Below are 22,844 nucleotides of genomic sequence, written 5' to 3'. Positions count from 1 at the left end.
AGCGTCTTTAATCATTTTGCCTTGAAATGACTTTACAATGCTTATTGTTGTAGGCACACAAACACTGCACATACACACCACTGCAAGTAAATATTGGTTTAGCTTTTGACAACAGATCATGGACTGTCAGTAGGAATCAGTCAGATGAACTTATAAATTGTTTACATTATGTCACAACCACAGACCACATTATAGCAACAGTGGGTGTCTTGTTTTAACAACTGATTGATGTCAGTACAATATTGGTAAACATGAAACAACAATTAGCGCAGAGTTGACACAGAGTGTTTGTGTGATTGCATAAGCAATGAAATGTTAACCACATATGCAGGGACATGACTGTCGGAGTGTACAATACTATAAGTCTACATGGGTTGTAGCTACATGTAGGGCTGTAATGTCAAAACAACTTTGCTGATTTAATTAATTCTATAATGAGGTACAGCTATGTTTATGCTTGGGGTTGAGTTCTTGAGCTTTCCATAGTTATATTTTTTAAGTCTCAAGAGAGATATGCTAGATTGTACAAACAACACTCCAAGATATCTATCAATAACACGAGAAGCAGTAAACATTGCTAGAGTTACAGCCCAACCCACGCCTGGCATTAATTAGAATATATTTTATAAGGGGCGTTAAAAAGAATTCACCATGGCCGAGGATATGGAAATAGACGATTCGTTGTACAGGTGTGGACTATAAAGGTATCGTGGTCAATTCTTTACTATTGTGTTTGCAGTCGCCAGCGATATATGCTGGGAGACAGTGCAATGAAGAGAATGGCTCGCTCCAATGTGTTTCTGAGCGGCCTGGGAGGCCTTGGGATAGAAATTGGTATGCAAAATTTGCATTTAGTTATACCTAGATAAATGTGTTGTCATATTGTGCAGCAAAGAACATTGCTTTAGCTGGAGTGAAGGTGTGGTATTTGTAGCATGCTAATGCTAATGCTAATATGCTTATTGTTTGGTACAGCGTCTTACAGTACATGATGCTAATGTCATTTCACTGGCCGACCTCTCTTCACAATTCTTTGTACGAGAAAGTGACATTTCAACCAATCGGTTTGTTTGATAATAAAATAATGTACTAGCACATAACATTGACCTTGTTGAGCAGGGCTGTGGCCAGTCAGGGGAGGCTTGCTGAGTTAAACCCCTATGTTACCGTGGATACCATGACACAGGTATTTGACCAGTCAAGCAAGCTTGATTTCTTGGGTGATTATCAGGTTGTTATCAGCATCATTGAATTGTTGTGATTGGCTGTTAATAGTGTGTGGTGTTATGTGGAGCAAGTGAAGCAGTTCAGGTGCATGTTGATAACTACTGTCGATCGCAAGACCCCCCAATAAAAGTGAGTGTTACCTGTTTGGAGTGTTAGTGATGTCATTGATTTAGTTTATATCATGTGATGTGAGAGGTGTGTTCAGCTATGTTTTCTGTGACTTTGGGGACCACTTTGAAGTGGTGGACATTAATGGAGAAGAACCAGTAGAAGTGTTTATAGCAGACATCACTAAGGTAGTACTGTGTGTATAGTGAAGTACATGTACATTTGAACATAGTGAAAACCGCTCCATTAAGGTTTTCAGTGCAAGGTACAGAATTTTATTTGGGAGCTTGAAATTTGTTTGGCACTCTTTGCATGAATGTACCTACCTTTCTGGGCAATTCATGTAATGTGTCTAATTTTTCTCACCCACAGTGTTTTTTGAAGTATTACATTCTATTGCCAAATGTAGGCCAACCCAGGAGTGGTCAGCATTAATGATTCAATGCACTCTACTCATGAGTTGGAGGATGGTGCCATGGTCACGTTCAAAGAAGTTGTCGGTATGGCAGAACTCAATGGAACTACTCATAAGGTGAAAGGTACTGAGACATGTCATGTGTGTGGGAGCATTGTGGTATGATTATAATATTTTTCAGTGATAAACTCAAAACAGTTTAGCATCTCAGATACCAGTAGCTTTACATCATATCAACATGGCGGACTAGCCTCACAGATCCAAACCATTGCTACTATGCAGTTTGTATGTAACAGCCTGTGTATCTGTATGATTACTGAATATATGTATGTGATATAGACAAGTCTTGCACATCAGTTGACTAAGCCTACCACAAGTGTCATCCCCGATCTGGGAAAGATGGAGGTAGTTGGGCTCATCTTGTGTTGCTAGAGTTTTGCCATTGCTGGCTGTTTTCCTTAGGCTCCTGCTCAGGATTTTGTAGCATTCAGATCGTTACATGCCTTTTATGCCAAACATGGTTGTTTCCCTAAAGTGAGGTGAGCTAATACATTAACAAGGTGCCATCATATTTGTGGTTCATTTGTAAGAGACAAGATTCATGCTGGAGAGCTGGTAACTATGGCGGAACAGTTGCTACCACAGCTGGATACCAGTGGTCTTCAAGCAGTGATATCAACTGATAATCTAGACCGCAATTTGTTGTATAAACTGTCCTACACTGCACGGGGGACACTTGCACCACTGTGTGCTTGCATCGGTGGTATGGTTGCTCAGGAAACACTGAAGGCACTCACTGGAAAATACACACCACTGAACCAATGGGTTTGTAGACCGGTGTGCATATAACAGGAAGGTATAGCCACTCCCTTTTATAGTTATTTTTAGATGCTACTGAGTTGTTGAAAGGACAAGACACACTGTCTGCTGACTCTTTTAATGCAAGGTAAAAGGACTTGAATTTTCCCACACTGGTGTTTCGTTATGATAGATGATACAGAGTGGAAAATGAAATGTTACAATAAACAAATTGCTTTCACATGTTTGTACTGGTGTTGTTTTTTTCATGACACGCTATGTTTCTGTAGAAATGATCGGTATGACGATCTCAGGGTGTGTCTTGGGGAAGAGCTACTGCAGCAGCTACGACAACAGCAACTGTTTATGGTGGGCACTGATTAGAGGAAATGATCTCCAAGTTGTTGTTTATCAGGTTGGCTGTGGAGCTATTGGTTGTGAGCTGTTGAAGAATTTTGCACTTCTTGGTGTGGGTGTGGCTGGTCGATTGACCATCACAGATCATGATCTTATTGAAAAGTCTAACCTCAACCGACAATTTCTGTTTCGTTCTCACCACATACAAGTGTGTAATTGACTAATTGCTAATTTGTAGTATAGTAGTGCTGTAATGAGTAGTAGATACATGTGTAAGGCATACAAATAATCACACTGTACATGCACACTGCATATGCAACACACACATGCACACACACAGAGCCGGTAGAAATTTAAATTACTCTGACAGAATGTTTTTTAGTTGAACATTATCAAAATCTATGTGTAGGTACATGCTTTGTGTGTGCCATCACTGTACTATTGTCTAAAATACATATGATATACACACCATCTAAGTCGCATGATCTGTGGTCATGTGATGAAGGATAACTTCATTAGAATGACAAATCATGTACATGTACCCTTTTTCTCAGAAACCCAAGGCAGCTGTTGCTGCAGCTTCTTTGCTGGAAATTAATCCTCAAGTTAAGGTAGATGCACACACTAACAAAGGTGGGTGTGTCAGCCATGCCTCTCACTGTTAATGTAATGCAGTACTGTTGTAGTGGGACCAGCCACCGAGCAGGACATATACAATGATGACTTTTTTCAGCAACACAGCGTTGCAGTGAATGCCTTGGATAACCTTGAAGCTAGAAGATATATGGACAGGTAAAATGAAGTGTTCTGGAAATCCTTATTGTGGGGTCATATTGCAGTCGGTGTGTGAGCAACCAGTGTCCTTTGATTGATTCTGGCACAATGGGCCCTAAGGGACATGTACAGGTGATTGTTCCTCATGTGACTGAGTCCTATACTAGCCAGGTGAGTTATTAATGAAGAATAATTGTGCATAAATATTCCATTCATTTAAGAAATAACAATACAGTAATTCCTTAATGTATGGTGTGTTTGCCTACAGCAAGATCCTCCAGACAGAGATGTTCCCTACTGTACTCTAAAGTCTTTCCCTGCTACCATTGAGCACACCATCCAGTGGGCAAGAGACAAGGTAAGCACTCTGGGAGAAGTTGCTGAGCTTTTTATTGTACTCAACAGTTTGAGACTCTCTTTGCTCAAAAGCCACAAATGTTTGGCAAGTTTTGGGAAACACATGCCTCACCCACTGGTGCTGTAGAGGTGTGTACAGTTTGTGTGTGTATGCGTGTGTGTGCTAGATAATGTGGTCCCAATATATAAGGTTGTTTGTCTAGCACAACCGCTACTGTGTTGATAATTTCTTAGGCTATAGTAGCATAAATCACATGATTATTTGTGTGGCATAGGAATGAGACTAGTGTCATTGAATGATATTCTTAGTGTAATAATGTTTATGTTGATAGAAATGTGTGTCTTGATGTTTTGTACACAGAAAATGAAGGGCGGTGCTATGCTTGATGGAGTTGTCAAGGTAGCCAAGATGTTGCAAAGCAGACCGCACAGTTGGACAGACTGCGTGTCACTCAGTAGGGTGAAATTTGAGAAGTACTTCAACCACAGGGTAACTACCATGTTTCAGCAATACTAGTAAATTATGTGTGTATGTGTTACAGGCTCGAACATTAGTAGATACCTTCCCACTTGATACCAAAATGAAGGATGGAAGTAAGGCTCGGCAATATCTTGGCATTACATTAAAATTCTTTTACCGTATAGGTTTGTTTTGGCAGTCTCCCAGAAGGCCACCCAACCCAGTTAAGTTTGACAACGGTAATGGAACGTAAGTCAATTGTGATGTGAAATGACATCACATGTGATGTAACGTGATGTCACATATTGTTTACTTCCTATCTACAGACATTTGTCATTTGTTGTCATGTTTGCTCGGCTCTATGCTTCAGTGTGTGGTATCCGTGTCACCGAACAAGTTAGTCTACAGTACCCATGATGTTATTTCACCTACATGACCCCACACTGTAGGACTGCTCTATGGATACCATACAAGCTATCCTGTCTGCTGTTGTTGTTCCTGAGTATAAATCATCGTCAAAGGTGTCAGTCTGTGTTGTGTGTAGTGTTCCAAGTGACTTACCATGTTAACCTGACCGTTAACAGTTTTCTGTTGTAATATTATTACAACATTAGGTGTTTAATGTTGTTAGTCCTGGTGGGTAGCTATCTGGCACTTGCTAGTTTCATTATTTAATATTCTATAGTTGTTTTTGTTAAACTTGTTTACTCTATAGCACATTGAAACTGACACAAGTGCAAAGAAACCTGAAACTGCTGAGGTTTCTGCTGAAAGTATGGACGTTGCTTTGGCAACTCTGGAGAGACTATCAACAGTGGTAGCACCAGGTGACTTAACAATGGACTGTTTGTCTTTTGAAAAAGATGACGACAGCAATGGCCACATAGACTTCATCACTGCAGCATCTGTGAGCATTTTATCACTCGTTTTCCCTGTGTATTGTGTTTGTCTTTTCTTGGTAGAACTTGAGAGCTATGATGTATGGCATTGAGCCTGTGGATCGGCTGAAAACGAAGCTGATTGCTGGACGCATCGTACCTGCAATCGCCACAACAACTGCAGCAGTAGCAGGATTTGTGAGTGATCAGTAGCTCCACAAGTGCTTGATGTTCACATGTGTAGCAAACCATTGAGCTGATCAAAGTGGTGATGAAGCAACCAATCGAAGGCTTCCGTTGCTTGTTCATGAACCTAGCCCTACCATACATCACTCTGGCTGAGCCACACCCAGTGAAGAAGATCAAACTGCTGTATGTGGCAATAACTGCTATGAGGTTGTACCACTGTCTTGTGTAGTCCAGGAGTTGAGTACAGTTTGTGGGACCGATGGGAGATACAAGGTAACCCATCATGTACACTACGCCAGTTCATCCAACAAGTTCAGGTATGGCTTGCTATGTATTTACATGAACACTCTGAAATATCAGTGTGAATTATTACCAAGAGTTCATACTAAGGAGTCATATACCCTTTTAGAAGGGCATATCATGAAGTTATGATGTAATGACTAGGTGTTGTGATGTACGAGCAGCCATAAAGTGTGAGAATCATTAGCATTTTGTCACATTTGTGAGGCTCAGAAAAGCCTATTTGTGAATGGCTTTTGAAATGCCTACACTGGCTACGCAGTTGTCTTTACCCATGAAAGTATGCTTGTAGTTCATGCTGAGAGCTCAAGTTAGTTTCAATTGCTAGCGACGTTGTTAGGCATGCGTTCAATTGATGCCATCATTAATCAGGTGAATTCAGAAGTTTTATTCCCTTCTACAGGGGTATATGAGAGTAGGATACTCTCCTCAGTTTTATGAATTCTTGTTATTGCATATTTACTGAAGTAGTGTGTATTTCTTAAAATATATAAGAATCGGTGATTCAGTATAATCTTTGCTTTGTTTTATAGGACACATACAAACTACAGCCTTCGATGGTGGTTTATGGAGTGAAGATGATTTACGTGCCCCTCTTGCCTGGCCACAAGAAGAGACTTGGACAAACGTAAGCTATACAGTAGTTCTTCCTTGTACAACAGTCATTTGTTGTCTTTCAGAATGGTGCAGCTACTGAAGCAACCAAAAAATGTGAACTATGTTGACTTGACGTTGTCATTTCAACACCCCAGCGACCCGGATCAGGACAGTATGGCTGGACCACCAGTTAGGTATTTTCTTAAATAACTGAATTCCACACAATAGACTAGAATTGAATTGTTTAAATTTTTTAATAAGGAAAAATAATAGCAATTGACTTTTGTATTGACACATTAAAAAAATATCTCCATTCTAATGTAATGTGTTTGTTCACATTTGCTCGACATAGTTGCTGGGGAATAACCCTTCCCTGCCCCTTAACCGTCCTTTCCACCATCCGTTAGGATCTGGATAAATCTGACATCATCCATTTTGTACATTATAAGATGTCACTGACCTTTCTTAAGGATTTCGACTACATCACCTTCTCTCAGAGTAAGTTCATCAGTGTCCTGAGCAGCATAGTCCCACAATGCCTTGCATGTGTCTTTTGGCTTAGGTCCAATTGATGGTTTGGGTCCTCTAGGTGGTGGCTTTGCTCCACCAGGCCGTGATGCACTAAACATAATTTGAAAAATTACTATGAAAACAATTCACAACAAAATACCTTCCTCTTTGTGGTCGCAAGAAGTCAGCATTAGGATCAATGGCTCCTCCTTTCTTTGCCCTCCCAGCCTGTCCCTTGCTGTGCAGGTGTGGTCGTGATGACCCACTACGATTGTGGCTACCCTGAATAGTGGTGATGGGTAACAAAGGGGTTATGTGTAGGACAGTAACTTACTGATCTTTGGTTGCCAGAGCGTCCCCCAGTGTTGGTATTTTTGTGTTGCTGCTGTAGATATGATGTACCTGTACCTTGTCGTGGTCTCCTAACAGAACTGGAGTGGAACCCGGGGGCTATGGTGATGATAATGTCACTGTAACAGTACACAAAATATTATGATACATACGAGTGCTGCTTGGTAGGCCTGGCTGTATAGTGATATTGCAAGTCTTGCCAGATGCTTTGATGGTAGGAAAATCGCCAACATTTGGGACCTGTTTGAATTGCAATGTTCTACTGCCTCCACCGCCGAAACCTTCCTTTTTAAGTGTGAATGTGACACTGCAAGCATAGCACGTAGGCAGTAAAACATTTTCACTTGAGATTTGATGACTGTTTACTTTGGTGAAAAGTCTATTTGAAGTTGTCTCTTGGCAATGTTGGTGTACCTCTGCGATAACAAAGTTAGGAATTCAGTTTTGAAGACAGTCTCCACTACAGTGTCATACTCATTGTTGACTCGTAGCACCATGAAGTCATCTTGGTATGGGCTGCAAATAAGGGGGTGGGGCTAATGATCATATGCATGATCAGGACACACCCACCTTAGTGATATAGATGTAAACTGTTCGATAGGAATCTGTCGCTTAACAACCTCAACAATTTGTCCTTTCTGTGGTCCTTTCTTGACCTATCAAATCAACCATAATGTGAATGTTCTTGATTACAAAACTACTTCAAAGTTTACCTTTTCTCTCCCGATCAGGTAAACACTGTGCTCTGAAAGGACCATGTCTCTCTTTGCAGGCTACATACATGGAAGAAGATAGTATTATTTCGTATGTATTTAGCAGTACTAGCTTTTTACCTTGAAACGGCGGTCATATTTAGTAGCAGTAGCTGCAAAGTCAATTCTTTCCCGGCGGCCTACCAGATTGTCATTAATACAACACTATCTCAAGAGAATGTCTTACCAACAAGAACTCTAAGTGATGGGTTGTCCAAGAAGCCGATGTAATCACCAACAAAGTTTCGATTAATACTACCACGTCTTCTTTCCTTCTTATTGAGGAGGATATCAGATGCTATCATGAGATGCAGTAAACGTTGCCCTCATTATCAAAAACCAACTGACCTTTCTTCTTGAGTTCATAATAGTATTGAGCAGACTTGTATCGCTTCCAAGCCTTCTGGATCTTCCTAGCAAAACCATCGTATTTCCTTTCTCGCAATTCTTCCAGTAGAAAAAGCTGTACAAATTCCACTTACAGTAGCATACTCTTACTATACAATGGCTAACCGATTCTGGGTTCTTGACAAATACTTTAGTTCTACCGAGCTGCCATTGGTCAGGCTCCATGTTGACAGATTTCATCAAATGTTTGATGCCATCAATGACAGTGCCACGCCAGTGAGGGTAAGTCTCAGGTGTTAGCAGAGCATATCTGCAAGTAAGAGTGATGACTAGATGTGAGCCACCATTAGCAATTACCTCCGAAGAAATTTGTCAAACTCTCTACGGTAGGCAAAACCAGCTCTACGTACTCGAATATTTTCTTTTAGTCCCAGATACTCAACCTGGTGAAGAACTCTGTCAAAACAGACGATAACAACATGATGAAAGAACAAACACTATTTACCTGTCGTTTTCCCAATCGAGAGGTTTTTTGGTCTCATTTGGTTTGATACAACGGATATAGTGTGGTGTACATTTGACCAGTCTACCAACTAACTCATTAGCTTGTGACTTAATCTTGGAGCCAGCGGTGGTTGGCCTACTACGTTCGTCAGATTTAATATTCTCCGGGAACAGACTTTGAATAAAATAACTAACAAACAAAAACAACATTACAATCTAAAAATTAGTGCGTTAGTGGTACTCACTTGGTGCTTCCCTTCAACAATCCTATACAATCCTTGAACAACACATCACGATTCTTCTCACAGAATCCAGCAGCATCATAGACTACCTGTAGTCAATTATAAGGTACCTAATTATAAGCACATCCCATTACTAGCACACCAAGCTACTCTTATTCATCATCTGAATAATGAGGTTTACACAGTGAAGTAGTTATCATGTTTTCTGGTAGTAAAAAGGGACAAATAACTAATGAACTGAATTACTTTCAAAACAAATCGTGGCTTTGTACAAGTGATTCATAAAGTTCTTAGTAGTAATGTCAGTAATGAGGTATTTCCCACAGCCAATATTACCAGATGACAAAATTGTGGACTGACACAAGTATTTGGTACATGTGGCAATATTCCATACAATGACAGAATGATGTCATACAAATCACTATACAGCTGAACCCATAGCAACAAAATTTGTTTATGGAAAATACTTAAATTGAGCAATTGTAAAAACTAAAATGGCAAGTATGCTAGTTTGTGCAAGCAAACTAGCCTTTCCTTAGAGCATTCCAAAACACTACAGTGGGAAACTTTGGTGGCACAATGCTGGCCTGCGGAGCAGCTTGTTTCCAGACATATGACAGCTACATTCAAATGGACAATGACAAGAAATGTGTGGTCATGTTATGCTACCTAATTTTAATGGTGGGAGCACTCCCTCACAATTCTTAGATGGTAAATTTTCCCTTTGGAATCTGTGTGGTGTATGTACCACACAACAAGTGTATACAATTTATTTAATGCAGGCAAAGGCCTACATTACAACATCACATCAAAGAAAATTCTTTCACATACCCTGCACTATTCCAATTAGTAATGCAACAATACATACAATACATGTTTGTAACACTGTACGTGTGACAACTGAATCAATGTTGTATTTCTTCAACTAGTTCATAAAATCAGCCCTCCACTATTATGAAGTCTTGATAAAATGTAAATTAATCTGCCAAACATTTGTGAATAATCACCAATACCTGACGTTTATATAAAATTTTGGCTATATTTCCACTGTTTAAGGGTACACAATCATACCACAAACACTACCTTTCCAGCATAATGTATGACTGTGAATCCAGCATTGAAGCCAACAAAATGTTCGGCACCTGGCAACTGTGTGTCTCCCAATTTCTAACCAATAAATAGTTATGAAAATGCTTAGCTACTCTATTCAGAGCACACCTGTATGAGTTTGGAGTCAGCACCCTCTGATTGAGCATGCATTGTAGCACACACATCATCAAGGACAGACAAGATACCAGGTGGACGCTGCACAGACAAACAGACTAACATCATAAATCACAACAAAAAATAAGGCTGACCTTGCTCTCAATCAATTCACACACAATTTGATTGTTGAAATATTCAATTGGTGTCCAATGGATTCCCTCTTGTACATACTCTTCCTATCATTTCATCATATTACACTGAAACACACACTGCGGATTAGTATTTGTATAAGCAGTACCTGTTCAGCTTTTAGTGTTAATTGAATAAAAATCTGCTGCAATTTCTCATTGACAAAGTTAATACAAAACTGTTCGAAACCATTTTTCTAAAGAACACCAAATTAAGTGATAATTCCATGTCATTATTATCAATAGATAGGGGTTATTTTTTCATTACCTGGAAAATTTCAAAGCCGTAAATATCCAACACACCGATATTCAATTCTTCTTTTTTCTTTTCCATTGCTTTGTTTACCGTCTGGTAGAAGAACAGGTAAGGTGTACTCACTCTCCACACAATACAGAAAAGTTACCTGCACTAAGAAGTCAAACATGCGAGCATAGAGTGTCTTAGAGACAGCATCTCTAGTGTACGTAGCCTGAAAGAGAAAGTTAGCATCACTGACGGATGTTGTAAGTCCACCCTACTTGTTCTGTGTTCAGTTTGACGTCTACAGACTCTGTCCGTCCTCCCCACTTGCTGTCCATCACACGACTGTACAATCATGAAAAGAAGTGAACTTAAAATTGACTTTGTTAACAATCAAATTAATTGGTAGTTGACTGTGTAAGGAAAAAGGAACTGAAAAGAAAACGGTTGTACCAATTTTTTTGTTTGGAAAAACTAACGTCTAACTGACTCCTTGGAATGAAATATCAAAACAAAAATAGTGCTGTATTAGCCATACAGAACAGTTTATGCAACCACAGTGCTAAATACACCACCACATTGGTGACCAAAGTGCTACATCAAGGTAGTTATAGCACTGTGCATGGGCAGAATACAATTAGTCATGCAGTACCCAACCCTACAATCGAAACGACAAAGACAATGAACTGGAGAAGACCACACCCCAGAGGCAAAGGAAAAAGCACTTGAGAGGGTCTTTAAGGTACATCTGATCATTATCCAGAGCAAAGTTGATTGTTTCGCTGAAGGCTCTTGAATAGTTTTACACATGTTTTTGTTTAGCTCAAACTCTTTAAATCAGTTAAAATACTGTCTTGCTCGTACTGTATGAAAAATAAGAGTGATCTCAAGATTTGTCTCTTGCCCACTCTTTTACATGCTATATTTTTCATATAGCACTGGCAGCAGTGCTTCAACTAGGGTTGGGTGATACTGAAAAAAGGGCACCACAATATATTATGAATGTATTTATCACGATATTCGATATTATCATGCAAATTAGAAAAGCCATGTAATATTAATAAGTACAAGTTTTTCTCTGACTCGTACTGTTGTATCCATCTCAAACACAACCTTTAGCTATAAAAATTACATACAACATGTAATTTGCTGTACTTGTAAGACAGCTACATTAATGGTTGTAAGCAATACCACAGTATATCATGAACTTGATATATCACGAAGTGTAAAAATAGCCTCGATACAGTTTTCGTCTCATGCTTTTATCACGATAGCAACGATATATTGTTATATTGCCCAACCCTAGTAACTAATACTTATGGGACAATAAAACAAATGAATGTGACTATCCAACAACAGAGAGGTAGAATACTAGACATCACTAGTATTTACCATCACCAGAATCTAACAGTAAATACTTCCATACCATGTCATTAGAGTACATAAATCATAAACCAAAAAAACAGCAACTACAGACATTTTTCATGCACAAAACTTCTAGTATTTTTTTCACCGTTCGTGTAAATAATCGATTATTATCAACGCTTCATCAAAACTATCATAAGTGAACAACCTACGAAGGTCCAGTTTTCACTCATTCTTCACTATCCATAGAAAACAAATTTCAAAGCACTAACAGAAGTAATCAGCTCATTACGTTAAGAAACATAAAACTGCACAGTAATCAATTATCGATGTCATTAATCTATCATCGTCCGCCCATTACGTTGCCATACATCTATTTTAGAAACTTTTCCCTCTAACTTTGTGGAATTAATGGATTTACGCTGTACCATCATTAATTATGTTACGGGTTTTTGTGGTTGTGAAATTACCAAACTATTCGCAATAACTTGGTAACTAGGACTAGTAGAGAATATACAAGAAATACTTTCTAACACTTACCAGTAAAGAAAAACGCATGTTTTGCTTCTTGTTTAATCCGTATAATACTGTTCTTGTTACGTTACCATTTGTGTTACGCATGCCTTGATATCGTCGATAATAGATATGCGTTGATAATTGGTCACTTACGCTAGTACAAGTGGGGGACTAACAGCATGAGGCAAAGCAGCTGAGTCCTTATTTAGTCTCAAGGCATCACAAGTAATTTATATTCTACACAACCAAGTACATGTAAATGACACATCAACTGTAATGTCTTGTTTGAAGCATGTACTCAAACTGTTTCATCTTTCAGCCATCCAATAGGTGTCTATCAGGAGCCTATCAAGTCCAATAGGAGGAACTGATAGAGGAGTCCTTCGGACTTGATAAGCTCCTGTGTCTACACAATCTAATTGGCTAGTTATCGTGATTTAAAACATTGCATATGTACATGATTGCCTAGCATCAACCATACTTCTTTACTTGCCTACTTTACAGAAATACAGTACCCTCGTACTAGGGCTGGAACGATTGTACCTCTGAAACTTCTTTTGAAAATGTTACGAAGTTTTGTTACAAATGTCATATCAACAATTAAAGAACACAATTGATAGTTATTAGGGTGTACACTGTAGTATAAGCTCCTACACTTTGTTATTGCTACAGTATAACCATTGTTTAAACTATAACTACACCAAAAAATACGTAAATAGCAGCTTCCACAAGGAGTGACAATACTTGTGCAACTGGTTTAACATGTTAGTATCCATGGTAATGTTTTGGTGGGGTAAAGCAGTACCCGAATGTTATGAAACCAAATGAAGGTTTGAACTATTTGTCTCAGCCCTACCTTGTATGTTCTTACTATACTGTATTTCAGTGCCCACTCACAGCTTTTGGGTGTACATATAGAGCTGAGTGATAGTGATGATCGATTATCAGAGCAATCATGATATTAATAGCATGCAATCATGCTATCATGATAAATTATGCAATCTTAGTCAAAAAACATGGATAGCAGAAGCAAACACGAGAGTGTTTTATTATTAACACTTTACAGTGACCAGCACTGAAGGTCTACAGCAACTGCAGCCTTAGAATTACCTAACCTAATTTTAAGGACTTAGACTTGATGACTTATAGCTGGAAAGGTCTAACAGAAAAGGGGCCGGAAAAAAATCCCTCCAACCCCAGGATTCGAACTGCAGGTCACCCAATGTCTAGTCGGGGCCACACTCAGTCTCCTCCAGGAGGGATGGATTTTCTTCCTTAAACCTAAAGTATTTATTATTAACACTTTACAGTGACCAGCACTGAAGGTCTACAGCAACATGTTAAAGTTAAGGAACTGTGCAAAGCCAGTAGAGTGTGGAAAACTAAGATAACAAGTGTAATACAGAATAACAATTTTTACCAATGGAGTGTTTGAAAGGCAGAGATGTAGTGTGTAATTGGATTATTCATGTGTTATATAGGTGAGGTTTAGTGTCATTGATAACTGCCAGTAATATCATGATACCATCGTTATGATATAAAAGGCGTGATTATGATAGTTGCACTATCACTCAGCTCTACGTAGTAAATCATTTAATTGTATAACTCTTACTTGAGCTCTGAAACACCCAAACAGACAGTAACTGTTTTTGGCACCATATTCTTGGTGGAACAGTGAAATTCATTTACAGATTTTGTAACATTCTATTGTAATCTAGTCCCAAACTTTTCTACTCAGTCAATTTGTGCATAATTGGTAAGCAGGTAGGTGACCTCATCTACAACATAGGTAACCTATTCTCTTTATAACTATGGGACTAACATTTTAAACCCTTATATGGGATGAACATATAGTAACAGAGTCTGTCCAATTATCAAGTTTTCCTTAATGACAAAATTTTATTTTACAAACAAACACCCAAATTGTTCAATTGAAAAACAATGCATATCCTTAACCAAGTATTTCATGGTGATGTAGTTACACATGTATATACCATAGTGTAGGGCCACACCATATTAGTATTGGATTGATACCATTGATACTATAACCATCTAATGTGTCACCTGATGAGTTTCTCCTTTAGAGCTTCTGCATCGACTCCAAGAAGAAAAGCGGGAAATTGTAAAACTACAAGACATGATATTATTAGTGGCTGGCACAGTAATGGCATACATACATCCATCATCTTCTGGGATGGCGTAGTTTCCTTGCTCCACAAAGGAGATGTTTCCCAAGTGAAGAATTCCAGCAACAACAGTTAGTATATCATTGATTCCTTCAGAGTCCAACCCCATCACATTCATTGCATGCTACAGAGATCAAAAAGGGATGTGCCTATATGGTAACATTCAGTAACTAAGTACATTGTGTAGTGTAATATGGACAACCATAGTGCTCAAAACAGTGTCCTGATAGTGAAGTGTCCTGATAGTGAAGTGTACAGGGGTTGAAATGAATGCACACTAATACAAATGGGACCATTAAAAGGTATTCTCATATTTAGGGTGTCCCTTTGTAAAGGGGTTTATGACATTCTAGCATCACTTAGCATGCCCAAAGATGATTGGATGCTTCATGATTGCCACTGATGAAGATTGTCAACACTGGAGCTTTCTTCTCTCCCGAATAATACTAGTGAAATAAGTGATGATAATGGCACTCACCAAAGTATCCTTGAACTCCTTGCGATCGTCAATATCATCCACAGTATAAGTACCGCTCTGATTGAGATACCAGTAATAGTCACAACTAGTGATGCCGAGTTGCTCTAAAACATAAGATGTTGGTTATTAGACAATAGCAGTGTATGTGTTCAAGTTAATGTCAACATCAAATAATGAAATGGCCTTACATAATGGAATATACCCAACTACACAAAATACATTTTCATTTTCTGCAAACCTTTAATAGCAGCGTCTGCTCCAGAAATGAGTTGGTAAAATATATGGAAACATCTCTCTCCAGTGTTTTGGCCAACCACTCTTGACTACAGCAAGCACATAACACTACTTCACATCAAGTCTGGTTCCTCACTTTCTCTAGTAAAAAGTTTGAAATCTTACCACCATCTGGCTGCCCTCCACGGGTGAACTGAATCTCTACGTATTTTCCCTAAATAAAACATAACCAACTTTACAAGATGTTTACAAATTCCAGTGACATACAAATCTACTGGAGTTGTTGTTTCTGATGGTCTTGGCATTACCAAAGGCTTCTAATAGTGGATTAGACTCCAGGATCACATCCTTGACCCGCTGGACACTGGAGCCTCCACCGGACACTTTTGCAATGTAATTCATTATAAATTTGGCACACACAGTCTTGCCAGCACCACTCTCTCCACTATACAGATGATGATAAGAACTGCAGTTCACCAAGTACCATTACCTAATGATAACACACTGGTTCTCGTTCTCTATCAACATGTTACGAAACATGTTATCTGAGAGAGCATATATGTGAGGTGGGTTCTCATAGGATGCCTATTGAAGAGAAATAAGGAAAGAATTTAGGCGGGATTATAAAAGGCACCGTTTCTCCCACTCACTGCTCCTTGATATATGTTCACTTCTTTATCAGTAAAATAAGGCATCTGTTTGAAAGGGTTGACTGAGATCAGCACAGGACCAATATAAGTCTATTTCTTCAGTGAAGGGCAACACAATACTTCCATACCATATACAGTTAACTACTATAAAAACCCATTAAAGTGTTTTGATTGTGTAAGAAGACATTGAAGATATGTAGGACTGCAAACAAGGATACATATATCTGATCATCCATGAGTCGCTTTTTAAGGTTTTCAACAATGGAACTTTCTGAAATTTTTGTCAGTAGTACCATGTCCTCCACACCACTGCTCTTGTGCGAGCGTGATTGCCAATGGTAAGCCTATCACAAAACATTTGTAATGCTATACACATGTAAGTACCTCTTTGGGTTATAACTATGGCAGTACAATGTCACCACATAGCTTACCATGATAGCCTGCTACTGTACTGAGATGTTCTGCAAAACAATAAATAATACTATTAATAGCAGTGAAGTAGTTTCACTTCACGCCCAAGTACACACCACGCCCACATATCTATAGATTACTAATTTGCAAGTATTTGTTTAATATTAAAATCAGTCGAGCAGGATTTATGAAAGCAGTCCATTGATTATTGCAAGTATCGCTTACCTGTGAGCTACGGTGATCGGTTGTGTTCTCAGACGAGACTATAAAGTGACATCAATACAAGATGAGGCGAACAAACGATCTTTATTCAACGTCAACTCACCGCAATCAGTAATAAGGAAGGTGAGCCGTGTACGAAAATCACACAGGGAAGCCCGACCACTTGCTTTTTGGTCTAACTTCACGTGATTTTAGTCTCGGGCACGAAAGTAAAAGGCCCTTTTACCTCGCCCACGCGTTCACCTTTAATCTAATCAACCATGGGGGCGGTTGGCTACAACAAGTTGTGGTTTCAGCATAGATATCACAGGGGAAGGGTATCCGAGGCTGTAACATTTATTTCAAGACGTCTGTAGCGAGTCCAAAGACACCTCTACTTCTGCATGCTGAGTCACAGTACCTTGTCTAGGTTTGAATTAAGGTAGCTATATCTAGTGTTCACTTAGGTGGCTATGCTACTGCTGTGGTACTGTGGTCACTTCTGGGAATAGTGTATTATATGCCTGGCATGGCTGGACCACTAATTATTACTTTACACTTACATCATAGATTTATAAACCCCTGCATGAGGTACCTGGGGCCTATCCCAATCTGAGAGTAACTAGCTATCCAATAATAAGAGTGTAAGTGACCCAGTCCATCAATTTTGAAAACTTACACCACGAAAAGCCTGCTAGCTACTACAAAGCAGAGCCAATATTATAATTTCACTGAATGTTCTATTAGAGTAGTTAGGTGACTGCTCTATTAGAGTATCTCGATCTTGTGCACACCCAGCACTGATTCTCATGCAGTATTCCATTCTTGTATAACGTTTAGCACAAATCCTAGTAAATCAAGGCAATGTGAGTTGGCTAATGAGTACAATACCTGCAAATCACTTTACTTTTGCAACTGGGCATTGGAAAAGGTGAGGGGGCCCTACCTGGGTCTCCCACGTTTCAAAGTGGGGGGCAGTTGCCCCCTATTTCTCTGCCCCTGGATTATGAACTCTTTAATGTATGCATGGGCATTGATACTTTAATAATCCTTGTTGAAAATTTGGATATAGCAACTTAATCAAAATGACCCACTATATGGGGAGTTTTTAGTGAATTTGCATGAGCCAAGAAGTAAACCCTCAAACTTCCCTTCGTATAGACAGTGCTAGATAACATCATAAACAGGCAATCTACTTGTCCAGGTATAGGATCTCTCCTCTTTTGTTTTAGAAAGCTTGATAACTGAATATCTGGCTTGATGCTTGTACACTATAGAGGACCCCCAAAATACTGTACCTTTTTTTCCCCTTTAAACTCTCCACATTTTCATTGTTGACATTCCGGAACACAAGTTCATTTCTTATATAGTGGCTACTGAGCTGTTAAATTGTTCACCTGCCACATGCAATGACACTCGTATCTATATAGTCCTATATGCATATAGACCAACTATAGGAGTAGGTATGCCGATATAAATTCTTAAGGCAGTCCTCTTTATCTGGATATACAAGCTAATAGCTGTATAGGTTGATATAGAAATACTAATTCTAATTTTGGTGATGTATATAGTTGTGTGCATGTAATGGATACTTATATCAGTGCATGTATTTACATGACCTCCCTCATGTCTGGAGGGAATTCATTCCAACTAAATGTCTGAAAGTTCAGTGTAATGGAATCATGGACTGGAATGGAACAGTGAATTAGACCTATAGTGGTCACCTCTTTGTAGACTACCCCCTAACAAAGACCACCTTTATAAAGACCATTTTAATTTTTATAAATTGCTGCTATCTTTTTGTTTTCCCATAATTATAGTTTTGAGCACCATGCACATGCCTAGAAAAGTCAGTGTGATATCTGATACAGTAAACAATATCCCACGCAATTACAGCTTGGTTATGGGTCATTCCATGTCAAATCACCGAGAAATTGTAGGGTCACCTCTTGGATTTCGACGAAACTTGGTGTGCTCGTAGTACCTATGGTGCTCATCATCCATTCCAATTTTTAGCCTCATACACCACATAGTTTCTGATTTATGACCACAAATATTTTGAATATTTCATGAAAAATTGGTCTGTCTTGAGTTACAAAATCAACTGTAGCTCAGCACTGTGTTAATATTTTAAAATACAAATTTCAGCAATTAAAGACTGTTAATTGATCTTTCAAATAATCCATAAACTATGGGATATCAATTTAATTAAGGTTCAAAAAGGCTCTATTAAAAACTTTAATCCTTAATATTTCAAAAAGTGCTGCTTCAAATTCTTTGAATGTTTTAGTAAATAATAATTAGGTTATGGTCTATTGTTGGTAAAATTTTTGTGGTGGGGCCACAATTGGTTCAAGAGATATAATTAAATTTGTTGTGGTATGTAGTGGAATTTTGTAGTCTATTATTGTCATATGGGAGTGTACACCTCTAATAGCCACTACTGATAAGACCATGCCAACTTTGTCTTATACAATGAAGGTGTCCAAGTACAGTGCAACCTGTATTAGTGACCACCTGTATTGAAAGACCACCTTTGTGTTGAAATTTATTTAGTTGTATAGTTTTCAAATGCAGCCAGCTTATATAGCTTGCAAAGGCAATACAATGACCAGCTAATGACACCGTGTCAGTTGTTCAATTGAGCATGAAGCAACATACCTGCTGCTTATTTTGGGTATTGTAACAATGAAGATCATTCAGACAACAGGGATGTTGCTTTCAACTCTCACATACAATCCATGGTACCAGAAAACTGCACTCTTGTGCCAATCTCAGATAGCAGAGTGGAAATAGAATTTTACTCATAATCTGATGTTTTCAGGAAAGAGAGAGATGCTCTAGCAAAGAATGAAGCTTCACCAGATTCGATTGCTGGATTTGTCACTTGTTGACATGAAGAGAATCAGTGGTTAGCTTGTGTGCTTGAAGTTTGCAGTGGCACTATAAGGAAGTGAAGCTGACATTTCTGTATCCATATGGTCCATCAAACACGTTCAAGTACCCAGAGCCCCAGCATATCCACACTATACCAATGGATGACAACATTATAACTCTTGTAGACCCAAGGACAAGAAGTAGTTGTGTGTACTCTGACAAAAAAGAAATGACTTTTGCTACCAAACAGCATCACACTGTATCACCACGGTAACAAACTTGTATTACCGGGATTCCTTTGTCACAGCCTGTTTATATATGCATACATTTAACTTGCAAAGAGTCTTGTGTGTCTGCAAACCTAAATCAACAGAATGGGCTACAAGGTGTGCAATACTGCATGGGATATCTACTATAATACCACAAACACTGCTAGCTACCTATCTCATAATTCCACAGAGACCCCACACTGAAACTTTTGCAACTAATAGGTGAATGTCTGACAAGCATCCACAAAAATTTCTAATCAGCACTTTTTGGTAGAGCAAAGGTGATTAGGAGACGTGGTTAATTATCAACTTCATCAAATTAGGCTGTTAAATATACAAACGAAAGCTTTTTCTTTGAGCTTTACAGTGGTGCAATTCATTTTAAAAACACCTAAGTTCTGATGCCTTGAATGATCACAAGTACAGCAAAAATAGAATACTAAATAAGCCATTTCTGGGAAGCCATACATGCAAATGGATGAAGGGATACATATGACCACTTGCGATACCCACACACCAATTTTGTCCAATTCTGAGGGGGTCATGTGCAAAACTTTGGTGAACTGATATGGAATTACCCATACAGTAAATCCAACTAAATAAATTGCAGCACAAAGGTGGTCTTTCAATGCAGGTGGTCACTAATACAGGTTGCACTGTACTTGGACACCTTCATTGTGTAAGAAAAAGTTGGCATGGTCTTATCAGCAGTGGTTATTAGAGGTATACACTCCCATATAGCAATAATAGACTACAAAATTCCACTACATACCACAACAAATTTAATTATATCTCTTGAACCCATTGTGGCCCCACCACAAAAATTTTACCAACGATAGACCATAACCTAATTAAAAAAATTCAAAGAATTTGAAGCAGCACTTTCTGAAATAATAAGGATTAAAGTTTTTAATAGAGCCTTTTTGAACCTTGATTAAATTGGTATCCCATAGTTTATGGATTACTTAAACTATAAGTTAACAGTCTTTAATTGCTGAAAATTTTATTTTAAAATATTAACACAGTGGTGAGCTACAGTTGATTTTGTAACCCAAAATGGACCAATTTTTCATGAAATATTCAAAATATTTGTGGTCATAAATCAGAAACTATGTGGTGTATGAGGCTAAAAATTGATATGGGTGATGAGCACCATAGGTACTACAAATACACCAAGTTTCGTCAAAATCCGAGAGGTGACCCTACAATTTCTCGGTGATTTGACATGGAATGACCCTTATACAAATATGACATGCCCATGAAGTAACTGGTGACTATAGAAGATAATATCTAGCTGGTGTGGCTAGTGCTAATAATTGAATTCTGGCAACTAACTGTATTTTATCATTGGTTCTTATCATTTACTCGTGTATAGTGCTGCATTCCTAATTAAAAGTCCTTTTAACTCTAATTGGCTAGTAATGTGGCTGCTTTTTTTCAGTAAAAAGAGAATAGAGGAGAAAAAAAGGTAGTCAAATTATTAGCCATTATATCTGAATGAAGAAATTAATTAGGAATGCAACAAGACTGCATGAGTCAATGATAATGGACCAAGTCAGATAAAATATAGTTAGCTGTATTAACAAAGATAGTGTAATTCATTGAACATATCAAATAATTATTTTGAAACAAATGGCCTACCATACACACCAGATATCAGCTCACAGGCATGCCTTTTTTGTACAGCCAAGCTGTATCATATTATCCAGATATGACTGACTTTTCTAGGCACAATTAGATCAATAGGACCATCGTCACCATCCTATCATACCAGTTAGCACTCTAAAGATAAGCAGTCTTTGTTAGGAGGTGCATGGTCTTATAAAGAGATGATCACAGGATGAAATTACTGTTCCATTCCAGTCCACCATCCACCATACATGCAGTCACAGACTTCCCACCGTGACATATATAGCTATATGAATTTGCCCCCCCTGGAAAACTGTTTGCTTGCTCCCTCTGGAAGGATTTATGCTCTTGAAAGTACTACAATATCCTTGATTCATAGTCAGTCATTTGACTAAAAGTGCCTTGATAGTTGGGACTCAGACACAGGTTCTATTTATGACTCATAAGTTTACATTATAATTAACACTCGTGTAGCACATATATATGCATGGGACCTACATGATTCTATAGTAATGTTTATTTATCAAGAGGGGGCATGAAGTAAAGTACCAGGGAAAGGAAAAGGGGTAAAAGGGATGTGTAGCAAGGTTAATGCTTTTATCCAGTTTGTTTGGGGTATTTGAGGAATTCTTACCAGTGCACAAAGCATACTCATACTAGCTAAAGAGGTCTGGGTAGTCTCGCCAGCCAGTTTTATTTTGTCATTTGGTCAGGAAAAAACACCTGATCAAATGCCGGACAAAAGGCAAAAATACAGGCTGGCTGGCGAGACGTGGGTCTGGGGTAGGGCTGAAATAGATATCCGTATTATCCAGATATCTGGATAGTACAATATCCAGATAATAATTTGAAGCAATCAGGATAGCTTGTTGCTAATAATTTAAAGCAATTTCATGATGATTTTCTGTGATACAAAACCTTTACACTAATCATTACAGTGGAACCTCTCTTAACAAACTCCCCGAATTAAGGACACAGTAGAAAAAACCTCCATAATAAGGACAAAAATTTTGGTCCCAACAGGTCTGGTTAATACATTTTTTACCTCTGAAAGAGGAAAACCTCTATATTACAGCAAAAATTGACCAAAAATTCTGGGTCCCAAAATGTCCGTAATAGAGAGGTTCCACTGTATACCACAAGTTGTTGTATGAATACTATGTTTGCTTCTGATCTAGGCCGGTTCATGACAAAATGTGTCATGTTATTAATGATGTCACTCTCCG

At 38.5% G+C, this 22,844-nt stretch overlaps 2 protein-coding genes across 3 annotated transcripts; one reads left to right on the top strand and one right to left on the bottom strand.

The window, feature by feature from the left end:
- The first annotated feature begins 617 nt into the window (after nt 1-617).
- On the top strand, nt 618-6,784 carry LOC136260090 (ubiquitin-like modifier-activating enzyme 6). Its single transcript, XM_066053712.1, has 31 exons — nt 618-689; nt 740-834; nt 891-919; nt 976-1,064; nt 1,120-1,231; nt 1,276-1,356; nt 1,401-1,523; nt 1,745-1,874; nt 1,932-2,035; nt 2,090-2,155; nt 2,213-2,289; nt 2,341-2,575; nt 2,629-2,696; nt 2,839-2,917; nt 2,964-3,113; nt 3,460-3,538; nt 3,592-3,697; nt 3,745-3,850; nt 3,948-4,037; nt 4,085-4,165; nt 4,398-4,526; nt 4,579-4,630; nt 4,682-4,745; nt 4,823-4,892; nt 4,946-5,017; nt 5,212-5,403; nt 5,459-5,572; nt 5,619-5,746; nt 5,793-5,880; nt 6,397-6,491; nt 6,544-6,784. The coding sequence occupies exons 1-31, from the start codon at nt 652-654 to the stop codon at nt 6,668-6,670; spliced, it is 3,069 nt and encodes a 1,022-aa protein (XP_065909784.1). The 5' UTR covers nt 618-651; the 3' UTR covers nt 6,671-6,784.
- Nucleotides 6,696-17,103, bottom strand: LOC136260089 (unconventional myosin-Ie-like). Of its 2 annotated transcripts, XM_066053711.1 has the most exons (34): nt 16,968-17,103; nt 16,868-16,905; nt 16,663-16,692; nt 16,450-16,575; nt 16,232-16,321; nt 16,072-16,166; nt 15,849-16,026; nt 15,718-15,795; nt 15,586-15,670; nt 15,348-15,451; nt 14,861-14,993; nt 14,748-14,811; nt 11,081-11,147; nt 10,966-11,031; nt 10,830-10,910; nt 10,672-10,758; nt 10,526-10,609; nt 10,386-10,472; nt 10,251-10,334; nt 9,171-9,256; nt 8,927-9,115; nt 8,779-8,877; nt 8,587-8,731; nt 8,422-8,536; nt 8,261-8,371; nt 8,155-8,213; nt 8,035-8,094; nt 7,892-7,977; nt 7,688-7,837; nt 7,474-7,628; nt 7,305-7,420; nt 7,131-7,252; nt 6,921-7,081; nt 6,696-6,870 (listed from the first exon to the last, which is right to left on the bottom strand). In XM_066053711.1, exons 3-34 carry the CDS (start codon nt 16,663-16,665, stop codon nt 6,794-6,796), a joined length of 3,243 nt encoding a protein of 1,080 aa, XP_065909783.1. In that variant the 5' UTR covers nt 16,666-16,692; nt 16,868-16,905; nt 16,968-17,103; the 3' UTR covers nt 6,696-6,793. The 2 variants fall into 2 exon arrangements, with proteins under 2 accessions (XP_065909783.1, XP_065909782.1); XM_066053710.1 differs by having other exon boundaries at nt 16,868-17,100.
- Between the last annotated feature and the right edge of the window lie 5,741 nt (nt 17,104-22,844).

This window comes from Dysidea avara, chromosome 7, assembly GCF_963678975.1.
Source record: "Dysidea avara chromosome 7, odDysAvar1.4, whole genome shotgun sequence".
In the NCBI taxonomy this organism is placed as follows: Eukaryota; Metazoa; Porifera; class Demospongiae; order Dictyoceratida; family Dysideidae; genus Dysidea; species Dysidea avara.
This window is presented reverse-complemented; position numbering and strand designations above follow the sequence as displayed.